This window comes from Pleurodeles waltl, chromosome 8, assembly GCF_031143425.1.
Source record: "Pleurodeles waltl isolate 20211129_DDA chromosome 8, aPleWal1.hap1.20221129, whole genome shotgun sequence".
Lineage (NCBI taxonomy): Eukaryota > Metazoa > Chordata > Amphibia > Caudata > Salamandridae > Pleurodeles > Pleurodeles waltl.
In genome coordinates, this window is record NC_090447.1 from 70,581,396 (window position 1) to 70,604,827 (window position 23,432).

General features: G+C 51.3%; 2 protein-coding genes across 3 annotated transcripts in view; one reads left to right on the forward strand and one right to left on the reverse strand.

Moving 5' to 3' along the window:
- LOC138248981 (RNA-binding protein 25-like) overlaps positions 1–23,348 on the reverse strand; it is a gene marked incomplete at its 5' end in the record, with an annotated part of 33,386 nt that extends 10,038 nt beyond the window's left edge. Inside the window, 8 exons of the mRNA XM_069203044.1 lie at positions 19,990–20,048; positions 20,584–20,626; positions 20,964–21,036; positions 21,310–21,352; positions 21,634–21,814; positions 22,356–22,704; positions 22,820–23,008; positions 23,260–23,348. Of these exons, the coding sequence (XP_069059145.1) occupies positions 19,990–20,048; positions 20,584–20,626; positions 20,964–21,036; positions 21,310–21,352; positions 21,634–21,814; positions 22,356–22,704; positions 22,820–23,008; positions 23,260–23,348 (1,026 nt within the window). The remainder of the gene's footprint in view (positions 1–19,989; positions 20,049–20,583; positions 20,627–20,963; positions 21,037–21,309; positions 21,353–21,633; positions 21,815–22,355; positions 22,705–22,819; positions 23,009–23,259) is intronic.
- Positions 1–23,432, forward strand: part of NUP98 (nucleoporin 98 and 96 precursor) — a 603,720-nt gene that overhangs the window by 404,731 nt on the left and 175,557 nt on the right. The window lies entirely within an intron of this gene.

Consider the following 23,432-nt stretch of genomic DNA (forward strand, 5'->3'; position numbering starts at 1 on the left):
TCATATTAATGAGCCACTAGTACTGAAGTCATTCTTCCCAAACTACTGCAGAGAGGTCCCTGCAATCACTCGATCTAAAACAATGCATCAAATTTTATTTGGACATGACATAAAGTCCTTTAGAAAAATTAACCAGCTATTTCTATCAGCACCCCTAGAAAAGGACACCCTGTAACAGAACAGACTATTTCTCGAAGGATTGAAAACGCAATCATTTTTGCCACCAGAAAGCTGGCAGACCATAGAATAGGAATGTGCGAGCACATTCCACCAGAGCAACATTCACATCCTGTGCACTATTCGCAGGTGTGTCAATACAGGACATCTGTTGTGCTGCAATATGGAAGACAGCACATACGTTCACGCTGCACTATTTCCTGGATACAGAGTTGCTCCAAGATGCATCGGTTGGACAAGCAGTCCTTAGAAATCTATTCCAATGAAGGTGAGCCATTTCTTCTTCCCTCCATCTGCTTGCATTGTCTTATGTTACATTCTCTATAAAAGTAATAACTTTACGCTCTCCAGACACACACACACACACACACACACACACACACACACTCTGTTGCACCCGTAGAAAATGCTACTCACTGCTTGATATTCTGATTCAAGGATGTGAGTCTATGAAAGTTCCAATACTGGAGTAAGAAATAAGTTACTTACCTGTAACTGTAGTTCTCCAGTATTGGACACTTTCATAGATTTACATGCAACCCACCCACCTCCCCTGGGGAGCTCGCCTTCATTCTCTCAGTGTATGTATATGCTTGCAAAATCTGAGGTAAGTTAGCTCCTCACTGGAGGGTTCTTTGAGTTTGGTTCTTTTACAAAACGACTGATATGTTTAAGAGTAAGGCCTAATGCACTTTATCTTTATATACAATTGGGCATAACTTCTGTATTACACTGGGGACTCCCATCTCGACGACTGGGAATGATTAAAGCCTGTGAATCTATGAAAGTGTCCAATACTGAGGAACTACAATTACAGGAAAGTAACTTATTTCTTCTCCCCACTGCTGAAAAACATGCTGCGTCACCTCTGAGTGTTTCAGCCATTCCTGCTCCATTTGTTGTCAACAGAGTACGTCAACTCTGGCATATAGAAATTGCCCAGCATGGTTCACAACCAGAGAAATAGCTTGATAAGTCAGCTACTTCCAAAGGTGCGGACTCCTGGCACAGGACCCAAGACCACAATTGAACCAACTTACTTGTGGAACATCACATGGCGTAGTTTATTTTTTTGAGAACCTGTACTAGCTTTCCCTTGATGGATAGTAGGCAGGCCTTCAACACCAAGCAGATTACCTGGAACTCCTACAAACTGATTTGGACGTGGGTTTTTGCTGGAGACGAAAGTCTGCTGACATCTCTCCCATAAGGAGATTTGCCATAGTCTGGTGGTGATGCCTGGGCAAGCACTTCTTCAAAAGCCAATTATCGAGGTATGGGAAGACTGGACCACCCAGCCTCCCAATGTGTTGTGATGACCTTCATCGCTTTCGTGAGCACCCAGTGGGCACCGCTAAGGCCAAGAGGAGCACCGCACACTGAAAATGCCCCCGGCCCACAGCGACCTACATACATGACCTGTGGGCCTTCAGATGGGAATATGAAAATAAACATCCTGAAGGACCAACATTAGCCTCCAGTCCCCGGGATGCAGAACAGAGCAGACCTGGGCAGCATGAGCATCTTTAATTTTCTGTCACATGAAGATCTAAAACTGGATTAAGGTCTCCATCCTGCTTCACCATAAGTGAGTACAGAGGTAGAGGGGGTAACATCCAGTTCCCATTTCCGAGGTCGGACCCTCTGAATGGCTCCTTTAGCCAAAAAGGCCTACACTTCATGCTACAAAACAGGAGCAGGCAGTGCACAAAGCATTCAACCATGCTGATGGATGTGGAATGTGCAGCAGAGTAGAAAGAAATAGGAGAGCTTAGCTCCTCTTGTCAACATAGAGGACACAAGCGTCATAAGTGTTGCGTTGACAACCTTAGATGAAATATTAGATCCGACAACCTACAGGATAGGTGTGCTGAAAAGGACACTAAAATGGTTTTGTGGTTATTGCTGGGGTGGAGGGGATTACGATTGCTGGGCGTTTGAGTGGACACTGAAACCATTGTCTTTTGATGCTGTAGCTCTGGCTAATAAACCATCACTGATTCCTGTGATGGATTTAATAATACATGCACCCAGAGGGCACCTTAGTGGTGCCCTCTGGAAACCTACTGACTACCGGTGTTCTGAGTAGTTTTAGCCAGTCTGCCACCTGCGGACAGCTTTCTGACCCACTGGGATGAGAGCCTTTGCTTGCGAGAGGTAAGGAACAAAGCCTTCTCTTGCAAGAATGTTACACGCCCCTCCCAACAGGATGACCTGCATTCCAAGGCAGGAGGCTTTAAAGGAGCCCACCGACTTTGGTGTGCAGATCTGGCTTCCCTCAGAAGGGAGATGATGCCCCCTCTGGCCCAGAGCCCATTTGGCGCCTGGACAGGCGGAAGATTAGCTATGCAAGAGGCGTGTTGTACTGCCAGGCTGACAAGCCTGACGTGAACACAACCTTAGAAATTCCACCATGTGGTGTATGGTGGTATTAGGAATTCTGGGACAGGGTGATGACATTCCCCAAAGGAAGTGGTCATCTAAGGGGTGTTGGGACCCCAGGGGACAGCAGCCCATTGGTTACTACCTCTCACTCCACTTAACACCCCTAAATTGATTATGTAGGGGAGCCCCTGATACCAGGACATCCGATTGTTACTGGAAACAAAAGAAGTGGACAAAGAAGCCTGCTGACCGGAGGAGCACAACTTCCTTTGCCCCAACCCTGCCAGCCTGCCTGCTGCACACAACCTTTGAGGAGCAACTGACTTGTCCTGCTGCTGCAGTTTCCAAGAAACCGGGAGAGCTGCCAGTACTTGGCAAAATGCCAAGAAGAACTCCCTTGAAGCAGAGGAGCTGCTTCCCTGTATCTGCAGGCAACCAAAGAAGAACTGTGAGGAATCATGACTGCCAAAATCAGATGCCAGACAGCACCACTGCACCAGAGTCTCGTAGCCCGAGCTGAAGTGGGCCAACGGTGTCAACGTGGTTCCCAAGGCCTCCATAGCCAAAGCCCACCTTGAGTTCTTCCACTGTGGACTTCCCAATGGCATCTGCAGCCTCTTGCTGCAGACAACTCCAAATCCCTTTCCCCCTCTACTGCGAGTGACCTGAAGATAAAGACCCAACATCTCTGCATCCGTCTGCCCCGGCCTGAGGAGAAGAGAGCCAAGGGTTGTCCCCATGTCCTTCAGCCTTGTGAGTCCTGAGCCTACTTTTGTAGTCAGACTGTATCACCAGCCTCTCTTTGCAGGCCACCCCCCCCCCCCCTCTCTTCCCCCCCCCCCCCTCCCTACTGCGACCATCTGTGACAGAATCACAGCTGTCCAAAACACTGCTGCACTTGGCTGCACCAGAGCAAGGAGAAAAGGACTGCTGGTGTCCCTACGTCCCAGAGCATTGCAAGACTTGATCCCACTTTTTGGTTCACCCGGACTGGATTCATTTAAGCCCTGCAGCATCTTTGTGACCGGACCGATCCCTCATTGACTTGAATGGGACACCCGATTCCTTAAAACACCTCTGCACCTGGATGCCCCGACCCCTCCTGAAGTGACCTTTTGGTGTGCCCTTGGACCCTGCCCCATACTCACCTTAGGTCCTGGAGAACAGTCTTGTAAGTTGCTGTGGAGTACCTGTTTGCCATATATGTTTTTCCACTATATAGTAACATTGCAGCTACAGAAAAATGCACTGTCTGCTTTTAAAAGCTGTAAAATGTCATGACTTGAAAGTACTCACCTGATTCCGGAGACCTTTTGTGAAATGGACTCTTTACATCTATCTACAAATCTCTCAAATCTAGTGAGCTGCACACTGGTCACACCACTTTCTTGGTGGGCTCTGTCTCTGAGGGCAAAGACAAACCTTTAAAATCATTCGATGGTGGCAACACTGGGTGGCGCTTATCTGTGTCCCAAAATTAATGTTGGAGTAGGATCACACCGTTCTGGAGCCGCACAATACTACCTACCGGCTCGCAAGAGGACTGCTTTTGATTTTATGGAATCAGATTGACGCATGAGGGAATATTCACCAGAGGAGGAATCTGCAGTATCGTCCAGAGGGAGCATTACCGAAAGTAAGTAACTTTTTTGTTTGGTGCCTCTGGTAAACTGTGCTTTTGCTAGACTCCATAGATTCCTTAACACATCACTGACCACTAGAAAGTCTCAGAGCAGGCTTTGGACTACAGAGTGAACTCAAATGCCTTCACTGTCACTCCGCTTGGCAGGGAACAGCAAATGTTTATGAATTTGGCGAGAGGGTGTTCTGTTATGCCATATTATCATCGTGGTCTCTGGAAGCTCTTTGCTTGTTGGGACGATGCCCTCTGGAATTTGGTGAGCAAGAACGTTACTAGCTGTCCTTGAGGTGTATAAAAATTAATTTATCTAAACTGTCCTTGACAGACAGAATGCAGCCAAATATATTTTATGGCCCAAAATGGACACCACAGACTTTGTGGAACATTCTGTGCGAAGTACTGCATTGATTTTCTGTCAGGCCTGTACCTATGTCACTGGTTTCTCTGGGGGTGTGCTAGCATCCCTTATGGAAATATCTTTGGATAGCTCTAAGCTATTTGGAGGCAAGACAGATACAGCCTTAGTGATTCAGCTGTTGCTGTGCTATGGCTCGCTCCTTGGACTTGCTGTCCATTGTCCTGCCACTTTTATCTATAGCAGAAGTTTATGGGTTTCTCCCGGGCCTGGCTTTACCTCCAGAGGCAGCCATTCCAGCCTTCTCAGCTGCTCATAAAATGTTTCGAAGCCCCAGGGGGCATGGTGTTGACTGAGGACTGGTCCTCATCCTCTTCACTTGCTGCAATCAACCTACTCCGATTCCTTGTTGTAAGGAAATGCCTCCTTGGCATGGTTGCCCCCTGACTTTTTGCCTTTGCTGATGCTATGTTTACAATTGAAAGTGTGCTGAGGCCTGCTAACCAGGCCCCAGCACCAGTGTTCTTTCCCTAACCTGTACTTTTGTATCCACAATTGGCAGACCCTGGCATCCAGATAAGTCCCTTGTAACTGGTACTTCTAGTACCAAGGGCCCTGATGCCAAGGAAGGTCTCTAAGGGCTGCAGCATGTCTTATGCCACCCTGGAGACCTCTCACTCAGCACAGACACACTGCTTGCCAGCTTGTGTGTGCTAGTGAGGACAAAACGAGTAAGTCGACATGGCACTCCCCTCAGGGTGCCATGCCAGCCTCTCACTGCCTATGTAGTATAGGTAAGCCACCCCTCTAGCAGGCCTTACAGCCCTAAGGCAGGGTGCACTATACCATAGGTGAGGGTACCAGTGCATGAGCATGGTACCCCTACAGTGTCTAAACAAAACCTTAGACATTGTAAGTGCAGGGTAGCCATAAGAGTATATGGTCTGGGAGTCTGTCAAACACGAACTCCACAGCACCATAATGGCTACACTGAAAACTGGGAAGTTTGGTATCAAACTTCTCAGCACAATAAATGCACACTGATGCCAGTGTACATTTTATTGTAAAATACACCACAGAGGGCACCTTAGAGGTGCCCCCTGAAACTTAACCGACTGTCTGTGTAGGCTGACTAGTTCCAGCAGCCTGCCACACCAGAGACATGTTGCTGGCCCCATGGGGAGAGTGCCTTTGTCACTCTGAGGCCAGTAACAAAGCCTGCACTGGGTGGAGATGCTAACACCTCCCCCAGGCAGGAGCTGTAACACCTGGCGGTGAGCCTCAAAGGCTCACCCCTTTGTCACAGCCCAGCAGGGCACTCCAGCTTAGTGGAGTTGCCCGCCCCCTCCGGCCACGGCCCCCACTTTTGGCGGCAAGGCTGGAGGGAACAAAAGAAAGCAACAAGGAGGAGTCACTGGCCAGTCAGGACAGCCCCTAAGGTGTCCTGAGCTGAGGTGACTCTAACTTTTAGAAATCCTCCATCTTGCAGATGGAGGATTCCCCCAATAGGGTTAGGATTGTGACCCCCTCCCCTTGGGAGGAGGCACAAAGAGGGTGTACCCACCCTCAGGGCTAGTAGCCATTGGCTACTAACCCCCCAGACCTAAACACGCCCTTAAATTTAGTATTTAAGGGCTACCCTGAACCCTAGAAAATTAGATTCCTGCAACAAGAAGAAGGACTGCCCAGCTGAAAACCCCTGCAGCGGAAGACCAGAAGACGACAACTGCCTTGGCTCCAGAAACTCACCGGCCTGTCTCCTGCCTTCCAAAGATCCTGCTCCAGCGACGCCTTCCGAAGGGACCAGCGACCTCGACATCCTCTGAGGACTGCCCCTGCTTCGAAAAGACAAGAAACTCCCGAGGACAGCGGACCTGCTCCAAGAAAAGCTGCAACTTTGTTTCCAGCAGCTTTAAAGAACCCTGCAAGCTCCCCGCAAGAAGCGTGAGACTTGCAACACTGCACCCGGCGACCCCGACTCGGCTGGTGGCGATCCAACACCTCAGGAGGGACCCCAGGACTACTCTGATACTGTGAGTACCAAAACCTGTCCCCCCTGAGCCCCCACCGCGCCGCCTGCAGAGGGAATCCCGAGGCTTCCCCTGACCGCGACTCTTTGAACCTAAAGTCCCGACGCCTGGGAGAGACCCTGCACCCGCAGCCCCCAGGACCTGAAGGACCGGACTTTCACTGGAGAAGCGACCCCCAGGAGTCCCTCTCCCTTGCCCAAGTGGAGGTTTCCCCGAGGAATCCCCCCCTTGCCTGCCTGCAGCGCTGAAGAGATCCCGAGATCTCTCATAGACTAACATTGCGAACCCGACGCTTGTTTCTACACTGCACCCGGCCGCCCCCGCGCCGCTGAGGGTGAAATTTCTGTGTGGACCTGTGTCCCCCCCGGTGCCCTACAAAACCCCCCTGGTCTGCCCTCCGAAGACGCGGGTACTTACCTGCAAGCAGACCGGAACCGGGGCACCCCCTTCTCTCCATTCTAGCCTATGTGTTTTGGGCACCACTTTGAACTCTGCACCTGACCGGCCCTGAGCTGCTGGTGTGGTGACTTTGGGGTTGCTCTGAACCCCCAACGGTGGGCTACCTTGGACCAAGAACTAAGCCCTGTAAGTGTCTTACTTACCTGGTTAACCTAACAAATACTTACCTCCCCTAGGAACTGTGAAAATTGCACTAAGTGTCCACTTTTAAAACAGCTATTTGTGAATAACTTGAAAAGTATACATGCAATTTTGATGATTTGAAGTTCCTAAAGTACTTACCTGCAATACCTTTCGAATGAGATATTACATGTAGAATTTGAACCTGTGGTTCTTAAAATAAACTAAGAAAAGATATTTTTCTATATAAAAACCTATTGGCTGGATTTGTCTCTGAGTGTGTGTACCTCATTTATTGTCTATGTGTATGTACAACAAATGCTTAACACTACTCCTTGGATAAGCCTACTGCTCGACCACACTACCACAAAATAGAGCATTAGTATTATCTATTTTTACCACTATTTTACCTCTAAGGGGAACCCTTGGACTCTGTGCATGCTATTCCTTACTTTGAAATAGCACATACAGAGCCAACTTCCTACATTGGTGGATCAGCGGTGGGGTACAAGACTTTGCATTTGCTGGACTACTCAGCCAATACCTGATCACACGACAAATTCCAAAATTGTCATTAGAAATTGATTTTTGCAATTTGAAAAGTTTTCTAAATTCTTAAAAGACCTGCTAGGGCCTTGTGTTAGATCCTGTTTAGCATTTCTTTTAGAGTTTAAAAGTTTGTAAAAGTTTGAATTAGATTCTAGAACCAGTTGTAGATTCTTAAAAAGTATTCCAACTTTTAGAAGCAAAATGTCTAGCACAGATGTGACTGTGGTGGAACTCGACACCACACCTTACCTCCATCTTAAGATGAGGGAGCTAAGGTCACTCTGTAAAATAAAGAAAATAACAATGGGCCCCAAACCTACCAAAATACAGCTCCAGGAGCTTTTGGCAGAGTTTGAAAAGGCCAACCCCTCTGAGGGTGGCAACTCAGAGGAAGAGGATAGTGACTTGGAGGACAATTCCCCCCTACCAGTCCTATCTAGGGAGAACAGGGTCCCTCAAACCCTGACTCCTAAAATAATAGTCAGAGATGCTGGTTCCCTCACAGGAGAGACCAACACCTCTGAAATCACTGAGGATAGCCCCAGTGAAGAGGACATCCAGTTAGCCAGGATGGCCAAAAGATTGGCTTTGGAAAGACAGATCCTAGCCATAGAGAGGGAAAGACAAGAGATGGGCCTAGGACCCATCAATGGTGGCAGCAACATAAATAGGGTCAGAGATTCTCCTGACATGTTGAAAATCCCCAAAGGGATTGTAACTAAATATGAAGATGGTGATGACATCACCAAATGGTTCACAGCTTTTGAGAGGGCTTGTGTAACCAGAAAAGTGAACAGATCTCACTGGGGTGCTCTCCTTTGGGAAATGTTCACAGGAAAGTGTAGGGATAGACTCCTCACACTCTCTGGACAAGATGCAGAATCTTATGACCTCATGAAGGGTACCCTGATTGAGGGCTTTGGATTCTCCACTGAGGAGTATAGGATTAGATTCAGGGGGGCTCAAAAATCCTCGAGCCAGACCTGGGTTGACTTTGTAGACTACTCAGTGAAAACACTAGATGGTTGGATTCAAGGCAGTGGTGTAAATAATTATGATGGGCTGTACAATTTATTTGTGAAAGAACACCTGTTAAGTAATTGTTTCAATGATAAACTGCATCAGCATCTGGTAGACCTAGGACCAATTTCTCCCCAAGAATTGGGAAAGAAGGCGGACCATTGGGTCAAGACAAGGGTGTCCAAGACTTCAACAGGGGGTGACCAAAAGAAAGGGGTCACAAAGACTCCCCAGGGGAAGGGTGATGAGACAACCAAAACTAAAAATAGTAAAGAGTCTTCTACAGGCCCCCAAAAACCTGCACAGGAGGGTGGGCCCAGAGCCTCTTCACAAAACAATGGGTACAAGGGTAAAAACTTTGATCCCAAAAAGGCCTGGTGTCATAGCTGTAAACAGCATGGACACCAAACTGGAGACAAGGCCTGTCCCAAGAAAGGTTCCACTCCAAACTCCCATCCAGGTAACACTGGTATGGCTAGTCTCCAAGTGGGATCAACAGTGTGCCCAGAGCAAATCAGGGTCCACACTGAAGCTACTCTAGTTTTTGAGGGTGGGGTGGATTTAGCCACACTAGCTGTCTGGCCGCCTAACATGCAAAAATACAGACAGCAACTCTTAATTAATGGGACTAGAATAGAGGGCCTGAGGGATACAGGTGCCAGTGTCACCATGGTGACAGAGAAACTGGTTTCCCCTGGCCAATACCTGACTGGAAAAACTTACACAGTCACCAACGCTGACAATCAGAGAAAAGTACATCCCATGGCAATGGTTACTTTAGAATGGGGAGGGGTCAATGGCCTGAAACAGGTGGTGGTCTCCTCAAATATCCCAGTGGACTGTCTGCTTGGAAATGACCTGGAGTCCTCAGCATGGGCTGAGGTAGAGCTAAAAACCCATGCAGCAATGCTGGGTATCCCTGAACTGGTGTGTGTGAAAACAAGAGCACAATGCAAGGCGCAGGGTGAACAAGTAGAGCTGGAGTCTGGAAGAATGGCCCAGCCTACCAAGAGAACAGGAAAGTCAGTTGGGAAACCAACTGCAACACAGCAAAAGAAAGGGAACCTCTCTTCTCAGGAAGAAGTTCTGCCCTCTGAGGGAACTGAGCCTTTGGAGCTTGAACCTTATCAGGTTGAGCTCTTAGGCCCAGGGGGACCCTCAAGGGAGGAGCTGTGTAAGGGACAAGAAACCTGTCCCTCTCTTGAAGGCCTTAGGCAGCAAGCTGCTGAAGAGTCCAAAGGCAAGAAAAATGGAACGCATAGGGTCTATTGGGAAGATGGACTCCTGTACACTGAGGCCAGAGACCCCAAACCTGGTGCCACTAGGAGAGTGGTAGTGCCTCAGCTGTTCAGGAAGTTCATCCTAACATTGGCCCATGACATTCCCCTTGCTGGACATTTGGGACAAACCAAGACGTGGGAGAGGTTAGTCAACCACTTCTACTGGCCCAATATGTCCAACATGGTTAAGGAGTTTTGCCTCTCCTGCCCCACCTGTCAAGCCAGTGGTAAGACAGGTGGGCATCCAAAGGCCCCCCTCATTCCACTTCCAGTGGTGGGGGTTCCCTTTGAAAGAGTGGGTGTGGACATAGTTGGTCCACTAGAACCCCCCACAGCCTCAGGAAATATGTATATCCTGGTAGTAGTGGATCATGCTACCAGGTATCCTGAAGCTATTCCCCTTAGGTCGACTACTGCCCCTGCAGTAGCCAAGGCCCTCATTGGTATCTTTACCAGAGTGGGTTTCCCTAAGGAGGTGGTGTCTGACAGAGGTACCAACTTCATGTCAGCATACCTAAAGCACATGTGGAATGAGTGTGGGGTGACTTATAAATTCACTACACCATACCATCCACAGACTAATGGCTTAGTTGAGAGATTCAACAAGACATTAAAGGGCATGATCATGGGGCTCCCAGAAAAGCTCAAAAGGAGATGGGATGTCCTCTTGCCATGTCTGCTCTTCGCTTACAGAGAGGTGCCACAGAAGGGAGTAGGATTCTCACCCTTTGAACTTCTGTTTGGTCATCCTGTAAGGGGACCACTTGCTCTTGTTAAAGAAGGCTGGGAGAGACCTCTCCATGAGCCAAAACAAGACATAGTGGACTATGTACTTGGCCTTCGCTCTAGAATGGCAGAGTACATGGAAAAGGCAACCAAAAACCTTGAGGCCAGCCAACAGCTCCAGAAGTTTTGGTATGACCAAAAGGCTGCACTGGTTGAGTTCCAACCAGGGCAGAAAGTCTGGGTTCTGGAGCCTGTGGCTCCCAGGGCACTCCAGGACAAATGGAGTGGCCCTTACCCAGTACTAGAAAGGAAGAGTCAGGTCACCTACCTGGTGGACCTGGGCACAAGCAGGAGCCCCAAGAGGGTGATCCATGTAAACCGCCTTAAGCTCTTCCACGACAGGGCTGATGTCAATCTGTTGATGGTAACAGATGAGGATCAGGAGGCAGAGAGTGAACCTCTCCCTGATCTTCTGTCATCAGACCCAAAAGATGGTACAGTAGATGGAGTGATCTACTCAGACACCCTCTCTGGCCAACAGCAAGCTGATTGTAGGAGAGTCCTACAACAGTTTCCTGAACTCTTCTCCTTAACCCCTGGTCAGACACACCTGTGTACCCATGATGTGGACACAGGAGACAGCATGCCTGTCAAGAACAAAATCTTTAGACAGTCTGACCATGTTAAGGAAAGCATCAAGGTGGAAGTCCACAAGATGCTGGAATTGGGAGTAATTGAGCGCTCTGACAGCCCCTGGGCTAGCCCAGTGGTCTTAGTCCCCAAACCTCACACCAAAGATGGAAAGAAAGAGATGAGGTTTTGTGTGGACTACAGAGGGCTCAATTCTGTCACCAAGACAGATGCCCATCCAATTCCAAGAGCTGATGAGCTCATTGATAAATTAGGTGCTGCCAAATTTCTAAGTACCTTTGACTTGACAGCAGGGTACTGGCAAATAAAAATGGCACCTGGAGCAAAAGAAAAGACAGCATTCTCCACCCCTGATGGGCATTATCAGTTTACTGTTATGCCCTTTGGTTTAAAGAATGCCCCTGCCACCTTCCAAAGGTTGGTGAATCAAGTCCTTGCTGGCTTGGAGTCCTTTAGCACAGCTTATCTTGATGATATTGCTGTCTTTAGCTCCACCTGGCAGGATCACCTGGTCCACCTGAGGAAGGTTTTGAAGGCTCTGCAATCTGCAGGCCTCTCTATCAAGGCATCCAAATGCCAGATAGGGCAGGGAACTGTGGTTTACTTGGGACACCTTGTAGGTGGAGGCCAAGTTCAGCCACTCCAACCCAAGATCCAGACTATTCTGGACTGGGTAGCTCCAAAAACCCAGACTCAAGTCAGGGCATTCCTTGGCTTGACTGGGTATTACAGGAGGTTTGTGAAGGGATATGGATCCATTGTGACAGCCCTCACTGAACTCACCTCCAAGAAAATGCCCAAGAAAGTGAACTGGACTGTGGAATGCCAACAGGCCTTTGACACCCTGAAACAAGCAATGTGCTCAGCACCAGTTCTAAAAGCTCCAGATTATTCTAAGCAGTTCATTGTGCAGACTGATGCCTCTGAACATGGGATAGGGGCAGTTTTGTCCCAAACAAATGATGATGGCCTTGACCAGCCTGTTGCTTTCATTAGCAGGAGGTTACTCCCCAGGGAGCAGCGTTGGAGTGCCATTGAGAGGGAGGCCTTTGCTGTGGTTTGGTCCCTGAAGAAGCTGAGACCATACCTCTTTGGGACTCACTTCCTAGTTCAAACTGACCACAGACCTCTCAAATGGCTGATGCAAATGAAAGGTGAAAATCCTAAACTGTTGAGGTGGTCCATCTCCCTACAGGGAATGGACTTTATAGTGGAACACAGACCTGGGACTGCCCATGCCAATGCAGATGGCCTTTCCAGGTTCTTCCACTTAGAAAATGAAGACTCTCTTGGGAAAGGTTAGTCTCATCCTCTTTCGTTTGGGGGGGGTTGTGTAAGGAAATGCCTCCTTGGCATGGTTGCCCCCTGACTTTTTGCCTTTGCTGATGCTATGTTTACAATTGAAAGTGTGCTGAGGCCTGCTAACCAGGCCCCAGCACCAGTGTTCTTTCCCTAACCTGTACTTTTGTATCCACAATTGGCAGACCCTGGCATCCAGATAAGTCCCTTGTAACTGGTACTTCTAGTACCAAGGGCCCTGATGCCAAGGAAGGTCTCTAAGGGCTGCAGCATGTCTTATGCCACCCTGGAGACCTCTCACTCAGCACAGACACACTGCTTGCCAGCTTGTGTGTGCTAGTGAGGACAAAACGAGTAAGTCGACATGGCACTCCCCTCAGGGTGCCATGCCAGCCTCTCACTGCCTATGTAGTATAGGTAAGCCACCCCTCTAGCAGGCCTTACAGCCCTAAGGCAGGGTGCACTATACCATAGGTGAGGGTACCAGTGCATGAGCATGGTACCCCTACAGTGTCTAAACAAAACCTTAGACATTGTAAGTGCAGGGTAGCCATAAGAGTATATGGTCTGGGAGTCTGTCAAACACGAACTCCACAGCACCATAATGGCTACACTGAAAACTGGGAAGTTTGGTATCAAACTTCTCAGCACAATAAATGCACACTGATGCCAGTGTACATTTTATTGTAAAATACACCACAGAGGGCACCTTAGAGGTGCCCCCTGAAACTTAACCGACTGTCTGTGTAGGCTGACTAGTTCCAGCAGCCTGCCACACCAGAGACATGTTGCTGGCCCCATGGGGAGAGTGCCTTTGTCACTCTGAGGCCAGTAACAAAGCCTGCACTGGGTGGAGATGCTAACACCTCCCCCAGGCAGGAGCTGTAACACCTGGCGGTGAGCCTCCAAGGCTCACCCCTTTGTCACAGCCCAGCAGGGCACTCCAGCTTAGTGGAGTTGCCCGCCCCCTCCGGCCACGGCCCCCACTTTTGGCGGCAAGGCTGGAGGGAACAAAAGAAAGCAACAAGGAGGAGTCACTGGCCAGTCAGGACAGCCCCTAAGGTGTCCTGAGCTGAGGTGACTCTAACTTTTAGAAATCCTCCATCTTGCAGATGGAGGATTCCCCCAATAGGGTTAGGATTGTGACCCCCTCCCCTTGGGAGGAGGCACAAAGAGGGTGTACCCACCCTCAGGGCTAGTAGCCATTGGCTACTAACCCCCCAGACCTAAACACGCCCTTAAATTTAGTATTTAAGGGCTACCCTGAACCCTAGAAAATTAGATTCCTGCAACAAGAAGAAGGACTGCCCAGCTGAAAACCCCTGCAGCGGAAGACCAGAAGACGACAACTGCCTTGGCTCCAGAAACTCACCGGCCTGTCTCCTGCCTTCCAAAGATCCTGCTCCAGCGACGCCTTCCGAAGGGACCAGCGACCTCGACATCCTCTGAGGACTGCCCCTGCTTCGAAAAGACAAGAAACTCCCGAGGACAGCGGACCTGCTCCAAGAAAAGCTGCAACTTTGTTTCCAGCAGCTTTAAAGAACCCTGCAAGCTCCCCGCAAGAAGCGTGAGACTTGCAACACTGCACCCGGCGACCCCGACTCGGCTGGTGGCGATCCAACACCTCAGGAGGGACCCCAGGACTACTCTAATACTGTGAGTACCAAAACCTGTCCCCCCTGAGCCCCCACCGCGCCGCCTGCAGAGGGAATCCCGAGGCTTCCCCTGACCGCGACTCTTTGAACCTAAAGTCCCGACGCCTGGGAGAGACCCTGCACCCGCAGCCCCCAGGACCTGAAGGACCGGACTTTCACTGGAGAAGCGACCCCCAGGAGTCCCTCTCCCTTGCCCAAGTGGAGGTTTCCCCGAGGAATCCCCCCCTTGCCTGCCTGCAGCGCTGAAGAGATCCCGAGATCTCTCATAGACTAACATTGCGAACCCGACGCTTGTTTCTACACTGCACCCGGCCGCCCCTGCGCCGCTGAGGGTGAAATTTCTGTGTGGACCTGTGTCCCCCCCGGTGCCCTACAAAACCCCCCTGGTCTGCCCTCCGAAGACGCGGGTACTTACCTGCAAGCAGACCGGAACCGGGGCACCCCCTTCTCTCCATTCTAGCCTATGTGTTTTGGGCACCACTTTGAACTCTGCACCTGACCGGCCCTGAGCTGCTGGTGTGGTGACTTTGGGGTTGCTCTGAACCCCCAACGGTGGGCTACCTTGGACCAAGAACTAAGCCCTGTAAGTGTCTTACTTACCTGGTTAACCTAACAAATACTTACCTCCCCTAGGAACTGTGAAAATTGCACTAAGTGTCCACTTTTAAAACAGCTATTTGTGAATAACTTGAAAAGTATACATGCAATTTTGATGATTTGAAGTTCCTAAAGTACTTACCTGCAATACCTTTCGAATGAGATATTACATGTAGAATTTGAACCTGTGGTTCTTAAAATAAACTAAGAAAATATATTTTTCTATATAAAAACCTATTGGCTGGATTTGTCTCTGAGTGTGTGTACCTCATTTATTGTCTATGTGTATGTACAACAAATGCTTAACACTACTCCTTGGATAAGCCTACTGCTCGACCACACTACCACAAAATAGAGCATTAGTATTATCTATTTTTACCACTATTTTACCTCTAAGGGGAACCCTTGGACTCTGTGCATGCTATTCCTTACTTTGAAATAGCACATACAGAGCCAACTTCCTACACTTGTTCAAGAGTCACTTGCAGCATATAGTAGGGAGGATAAATTTTTACCTGTCCAGTGTTTGAGTCGTCATCTCGCGCAAGTGGGTTCTGCAGGTTGTCTTGGTTATTGTGCCTTTCCAATTGCTACCTATTTTTGCCCAGGCTTCAGCATAACACGCCTCTGTCCTCACCATAGGGGTTCCCGAGAGGAGGAGGAATGTGTGGTACTCTTGTTTTTTCTTTGCACCCAAAAAAGACTGTGGGCTCAGTACGAGATTTAGAGGTTAGCTTCTTGAACCCCTTCATTCGGAAGGGCGGGTTCAGGATGCTCACTGGTTTGGATTGCCTTTGTTAATGTACTTACCCTGCGGTCTCACAGGAGTTTCTTCTGCTCATCTTCGCAGTTTGTGAACACACGCATTCACATACTTCACTTACTGAATGTTGACCATAGAGCACCTGCGGGCGACCATCTCGCTACCATTATCCCCAGGGTTATCAGTCAAAGAGCTGAGTTATGATTGTTGACCTTGCATTTGTAGGGCCACTTCTGGGCCCTCTTGGTTACAGTGGTGTTCAGAGCTCTGCTGCCCTGCAGCACAGTTTGGTAATTCTGGAGATCATCCAGAGATGTGTCTGGGCACTATCCTGTGTTCTGATCACGGGTTTCCTTGATCTCCTTTCCTCGTGTCCTGCTGGCGCCTTGTGTCTGTCGGCACATGAAGGCTCTGCGCTCAACCCTCTGCCTATCCTGGGCTTAGCACGTGAGATGCCTCAGTCTCAAAACCAGTTTGTTGGACGTGGCGGCCTAGGACTTCAGCAAAGGTTGTGGGATGCCAACTTGAAAATCAGTAGACCATCTCCCTACCCTATCCTGAGTTCACAGTGGTGATGGATGAATTGGCTCTAGGTGGGGGAGGCCACCAGGCTTAGATGGAGTTCGGAGGCCTCTGTTGAAACAGACGTACCACGTCAAGCTTCTAGAGCTGTGGGCCATCCCACTGGCACTCTGCCTTCCAGCCGGGGCAGCCTTTCTGCAGATTCTGATGGCCACACAACAGCCATGTGTGACTGCAACAAACAGTGGTGTGTGGTGTTGGCTGAACCTAATGGCAATCTTCTTGACAGTCCTCTATCTGATAGTGTCCTTAATTGTGAGGCCGGACAAGGTCAGCAGATGTCCCTTAGCCAGCCACAATTAGTGTCTGCTTTTGGTGGAAGTTCAATGCCTATTCACCAGTTGGTATGTGCTTTTGTAAGCAATTTCCATTACTGTTGAGGCTACTCATTGTGCTTTTGTTTCTACCTCGAAGTTCTCCGAAAGACATGTTCTGAGAGACTCGAGTCTCCTTTGCACATTTCCCCCTCCTCTTCTGCTGCTTCCCTGGGTTTTTTTAGCAGGTCGAGGGTCTGCTCAAGTGATCCTGATAACCCTAGGCTTGGCTTGAGGGTGTGGTACTCCCACCCACAGTGCCTCTGCAGCTGCCGTCCTCATCTTACATCTTTGGGAAGACCTGCTTTGCCAGCAAGGCAGCTTCTAGAGCTGAACCTCCTGGGAAATCAAACGGAACCAGCTGGCCTAAAAAGTGATGATGTTGTCTTGTCTGTCCATAAAGTCCATCTATTTTGGTTGTACGCGCACCATCTAATTAATCTTTGCAGACTATTTTTTTGTGACACTATTCCGTTTGCCTTGTTTCTGGCCTGGCAGGGCCTTCCTGTTGGGTGCTTGATTTTCTCTCTTTAAATGGCCAGTTATATGATATGATTTTTAAAAGATCTTTCATGTTTGCTTCTGTGTCTTTTCATATATTGTAGTTTTCTTCCTAATGCCCACACCTATGAAGCCTGGGCACAGGTGTTCAAGGCTAACGTCCTTTAAGGAGTTCGTCCTCACTGTAGTTACTTCTGCACCCTGAGTCTGTGAGCTGAAAGTGCTGTCAGTGCAACTCCATTGTGCCACTTTCTTTCCTGACAAGCTAGTACTTTTGACTTTGCCGTTCTTTCTGCCAAAGATGGTCACATTTCCTTGTGGAGCTGTCAATCATGCTTACCTGCTTTCTTTTCTCTGCTACATTCCTCTGAAGAGAATAGGCTTTATCACTTAGACCGGAAGACAGCCCTGAACAGAATGTAGAGCATTGGATAGGGGCAGGTTTTTTGTTGGTTCAACAGTTTTAAATAAAAGGCTGTCCAGAATCTGATCTTATCCAGAGGGTTCATTTTCTGTATAAATGTGTCAGGTTTTGGTCAAGAAGAGATCGTTCAAGGGTTCATTCTGCCAGAGCCGCTGCTGCCACAGTCCGTGGCCCGGTGTTGGACAGCTGCCAGGATGCTGTGAGCGTTCATCCTCGCCTTCTCCAGACATTACTCCCTTGGCTCTGAGCTTTCGAGTGAGTCACTTTGTCCACTCGATCCTGCAGGTTTTTGTAGTGTGAAGTTCACTCTAAGACCATATTCTTTTTGAGAGGTACTGTTTTGATATCAATTCAAAAGGTGAGGAATTTGCAGTTAGTATCTATCAGAAGATCATGTTACTTTAAGTGATGCTCTTTCTGGTAGATACTGTAACTGCAGATTACCACCTCCCTCCCTTATCTTTTCATCTCCTCATCCCATTCTGTGGGATGGATTCTGCACACTGGCACAATTTTGATCTCACTGATTTTGTGTCTAAGAGTGCAAACTGGATATTGTGAGATGTCCGTATGCAGGCTGACTGTGTTGGGCTTGGTTGTCTCTTGTTAGAATAATACAAAGCTGAAGGGGAATCTTTGTGCCACTTGGTGCATAGGAGCAGTTGCTGGAAAGGTCTGGAGCCAACCTGATGCCTTTGGAAATTCAAAAGGGCATAGCAGAAGGTAAATGTGTACTTCTGTGGCTACCAGCTGGTTGTAGGTTTGTTTGCCTCCTTGACTATCCTAAGAGGAAATCTCAGCCGGTCATCTAAATAATCAGGGGTTGAGTCTCCACTGGGAGGTGTTTATTCTAGCATTGCTCGCAAGGTCACCCTTCGGTGGACCTATACTAGTCTCCTGAAAACATTCAGCCCTCCTCTGCTCTCCATTTTCTGTCAAGAAGGGTGCCCGAGGAGACCCGTTCCTCCTGATAGAGGGCTTCCAGCTTCACAACGCATTCCCACCTATTTAGCGGAGTCCTTTGGTTCTGAAGAAGCTGTCGGGCAGTGTACAGGTGTCCCTGGTCACACTCTATTGGTTGTAGAGGGAGAGTTAATAGGATCTGCTCCTCCTGTCCCTTTCTTCCATTCTCGGTGGACCTCCTCCTGCAGAGGAAAGGGCATGTTCTGTATTCAAACCTCCAGCAACTCCACCTTCATGCCACATGTCTGGGCAGGGCAACTTGAGGTCTTTTGACCTGCCTGTGGACGTGGCGGACATCTTGTCGCCCGTTGATTAAGACAGTTCAATCAGGTTATTTGTGATGCTTTGTTAGTTGTACTGAGGAGGAAGTTGAATCCCTCAGCACGTTTGTCCTATGTTTTACACTTCTGCTGAACCAGCAGGACTTTGCTGCAAGTACTGTTAAGGGGTTTTTTCTTGGCCTTTTGGCTTCATTTCTTTACCGATATCAGCAGTTATTCTTCATGCTTCATATTATTTTTTGCACAGGTTGACCTATTTGTTGGTACCTGTATCTGTTCAGTTTTGTAATTGTTGCACCATTTGAGCACTTGCACAGTTGCTCATCGAGGCTGGTTACTATGAAAAGTTTATCTGGTCGTCATTTCATTGGCTTGGCATGTAGCAAGCTGCTGTCTTTGTCTTCCCCCTACTTTAACTTTGTTCTTCTAGATAAATCTGTTCCCTCTAAGGCTTCCTTTTTCCATAAAGTGGTTACTTCATTTGATGTTGGTCTGACTTTCTAGCCACCTCCTCTTCCAAATAAGAATTTGTCTGCGCACTTTCTCTTGCGCGCGCACACTCTCTCTCGCCCACGCGCTCTCTCTCTCGCCCACGCTCTCTCTCTCACGCTCTCTCTCTCTCGCCCACGCTCTCTCTCTCTCGCCCACGCTCTCTCTCTCTCTCGCCCACGCTCTCTCTCTCTCGCCCACGCGCTCTCTCTCTCTCGCACGCGCTCTCTCTCTCGCCCACGCGCTCTCTCTCTCGCCCACGCGCTCTCTCTCTCGCCCACGCGCTCTCTCTCTCGCCCACGCGCTCTCTCTCTCGCCCACGCGCTCTCTCTCTCGCCCACGCGCTCTCTCTCTCGCCCACGCGCTCTCTCTCTCGCCCACGCGCTCTCTCTCTCGCCCACGCGCTCTCTCTCTCGCCCACGCGCTCTCTCTCTCGCCCACGCGCTCTCTCTCTCGCCCACGCGCTCTCTCTCTCTCGCCCACGTTCTCTCTCTCTCGCCCACGCGCTCTCTCTCTCTCGCACGCGCTCTCTCTCGCCCACGCGCTCTCTCTCTCGCCCACGCGCTCTCTCTCTCGCCCACGCGCTCTCTCTCTCGCCCACGCGCTCTCTCTCTCGCCCACGCGCTCTCTCTCTCGCCCACGCGCTCTCTCTCTCGCCCACGCGCTCTCTCTCGCCCACGCTCTCTCTCTCTCACCCACGCGCTCTCTCTCTCTCTCGCCCACGCTCTCTCTCTCTCTCTCGCCCACGCTCTCTCTCTCTCCCACGCTCTCTCTCTCTCTCTCTCTCTCTCTCTCGCCCACGCTCTCTCTCTCTCTCTCTCGCACACGCTCTCTCTCTCTCTCTCTCGCACACGCTCTCTCTCTCTCTCGCACACGCTCTCTCTCTCTCTCGCACACGCTCTCTCTCTCTCTCTCTCTCTCTCTCTCGCCCACGCTCTCTCTCTCTCTCTCTCGCACACGCTCTCTCTCTCTCTCTCTCGCACACGCTCTCTCTCTCTCTCGCACACGCTCTCTCTCTCTCTCGCACACGCTCTCTCTCTCTCGCACACGCGCTCTCTCTCTCTCTCGCCCACGCTCTCTCTCTCTCGCCCACGCTCTCTCTCTCTCTCTCTCGCCCACGCTCTCTCTCTCTCTCTCTCGCACACGCTCTCTCTCTCTCTCGCACACGCGCTCTCTCTCTCTCGCACACGCTCTCTCTCTCTCGCACACGCTCTCTCTCTCGCCCACGCTCTCTCTCTCTCGCCCACGCTCTCTCTCTCTCCCACGCGCTCTCTCTCGCACACGCTCTCTCTCTCGCACACGCTCTCTCTCTCTCGCCCACGCTCTCTCTCTCGCCCACGCTCTCTCTCTCTCTCGCGCTCTCTCTCGCACACGCTCTCTCTCTCGCCCACGCTCTCTCGCACACGCTCTCTCTCTCTCGCACACGCTCTCTCTCTCTCGCCCACGCTCTCTCTCTCTCTCGCCTGCGCTCTCTCGCCCACGCTCTCTCTCTCTCTCTCTCTCGCACACGCTCTCTCTCTCTCGCACACGCTCTCTCTCTCTCGCACACGCTCTCTCTCTCTCGCACACGCTCTCTCTCTCTCGCACACGCTCTCTCTCTCTCGCCCACGCTCTCTCTCTCTCGCGCTCTCTCTCGCACACGCTCTCTCTCGCACACGCTCTCTCTCTCTCTCTCGCCCACGCGCTCTCTCTCGCCCACGCTCTCTCTCTCTCGCCCACGCGCTCTCTCTCTCTCTCTCGCCCACGCTCTCTCTCTCTCTCTCTCTCGCCCGCGCTCTCTCTCGCCCACGCTCTCTCGCCCACTCTCTCTCTCTCTCTCTCTCTCGCACACGCTCTCTCTCTCTCGCACACGCTCTCTCTCGCACACGCTCTCTCTCTCGCACACGCTCTCTCTCTCGCACACGCTCTCTCTCTCTCGCCCACGCTCTCTCTCTCGCCCACGCTCTCTCTCTCTCTCGCGCTCTCTCGCCCACGCTCTCTCTCTCTCGCCCACGCTCTCTCGCACACGCTCTCTCTCTCTCGCACACGCTCTCTCTCTCTCGCCCACGCTCTCTCTCTCTCTCGCCCGCGCTCTCTCTCGCCCACGCTCTCTCTCTCTCTCGCACACGCTCTCTCTCTCTCGCACACGCTCTCTCTCTCTCGCACACGCTCTCTCTCTCGCACACGCTCTCTCTCTCTCGCACACGCTCTCTCTCTCTCGCCCACGCTCTCTCTCTCTCTCGCGCTCTCTCGCACACGCTCTCTCTCTCTCGCCCACGCTCGCTCTCTCTCTCGCCCACGCTCTCTCTCTCGCACACGCTCTCTCTCTCTCTCGCGCTCTCTCTCTCGCACACGCTCTCTCTCTCTCTCGCCCACGCTCTCTCTCGCCCACGCTCTCTCTCTCTCTCTCGCCCACGCTCTCTCTCTCTCTCGCGCTCTCTCTCTCGCCCACGCGCTCTCTCTCTCGCCCACGCTCTCTCTCTCTCTCTCTCTCTCTCTCGCCCACGCTCTCTCTCTCTCTCTCTCTCTCTCTCGCCCACGCTCTCTCTCTCTCTCTCTCTCTCGCCCTCTCTCTCGCGCTCTCTCTCGCGCTCTCTCTCGCACACGCTCTCTCTCTCTCTCTCTCGCACACGCTCTCTCTCTCTCTCTCTCGCCCACGCTCTCTCTCTCTCGCCCACGCTCTCTCGCACACGCTCTCTCTCTCGCACACGCTCTCTCTCTCTCGCACACGCTCTCTCTCTCTCGCCCACGCTCTCTCTCTCGCCCGCGCTCTCTCTCTCTCTCGCCCACGCTCTCTCTCGCACACGCTCTCTCTCTCTCTCGCACACGCTCTCTCTCTCTCGCACACGCTCTCTCTCTCTCGCACACGCTCTCTCTCTCTCGCACACGCTCTCTCTCTCTCGCACACGCTCTCTCTCTCTCGCACACGCTCTCTCTCTCGCACACGCTCTCTCTCTCTCGCACACGCTCTCTCTCTCTCGCCCACGCTCTCTCTCTCTCTCGCGCTCTCTCGCACACGCTCTCTCTCTCGCCCACGCTCGCTCTCTCTCTCGCCCACGCTCTCTCTCTCGCACACGCTCTCTCTCTCTCGCCCACGCTCTCTCTCGCCCACGCTCTCTCTCTCTCTCGCCCACGCTCTCTCTCTCTCTCGCGCTCTCTCTCTCGCACACGCTCTCTCTCTCTCTCGCCCACGCGCTCTCTCTCTCGCCCACGCTCTCTCTCTCTCTCTCTCTCGCCCACGCTCTCTCTCTCTCTCTCTCGCCCACGCTCTCTCTCTCGCGCTCTCTCTCGCGCTCTCTCTCGCGCTCTCTCTCGCACACGCTTTCTCTCTCTCTCTCGCCCACGCTCTCTCTCTCTCTCTCTCTCTCTCGCCCACGCTCTCTCTCTCTCTCTCTCTCTCGCCCACGCTCTCTCTCTCTCTCTCTCTCGCCCACGCTCTCTCTCTCGCACACGCTCTCTCTCTCTCGCACACGCTCTCTCTCTCTCGCACACGCTCTCTCTCTCTCGCCCACGCTCTCTCTCTCTCTCGCCCACGCTCTCTCTCTCTCTCGCCCACGCTCTCTCTCTCTCTCGCCCACGCTCTCTCTCTCTCTCGCCCACGCTCTCTCTCTCTCTCGCCCACGCTCTCTCTCTCTCGCGCTCTCTCACGCTCTCTCTCTCGCGCTCTCTCACGCTCTCTCTCTCGCGCTCTCTCACGCTCTCTCTCACGCTCTCTCTCACGCTCTCTCTCTCTCGCCCACGCTCTCTCTCTCTCGCCCACGCTCTCTCTCTCTCGCGCCCACGCTCTCTCTCTCTCTCGCCCACGCTCTCTCTCTCTCTCGCCCACGCGCTCTCTCTCTCGCCCACGCGCTCTCTCTCTCGCCCACGCGCGCTCTCTCTCGCCCGCTCTCTCTCGCCCACGCTCTCTCTCTCGCCCACGCTCTCTCTCTCTCGCCCACGCTCTCTCTCTCTCGCCCACGCTCTCTCTCTCTCGCCCACGCGCTCTCTCTCTCGCCCACGCTCTCTCTCTCTCGCCCACGCGCTCTCTCTCTCTCTCTCTCGCCCACGCTCTCTCTCTCTCTCTCGCCCACGCTCTCTCTCTCTCTCGCCCACGCTCTCTCTCTCTCTCTCTCTCTCTCTCGCACACGCTCTCTCTCGCACACGCTCTCTCTCTCTCGCACACGCTCTCTCTCGCACACGCTCTCTCTCTCT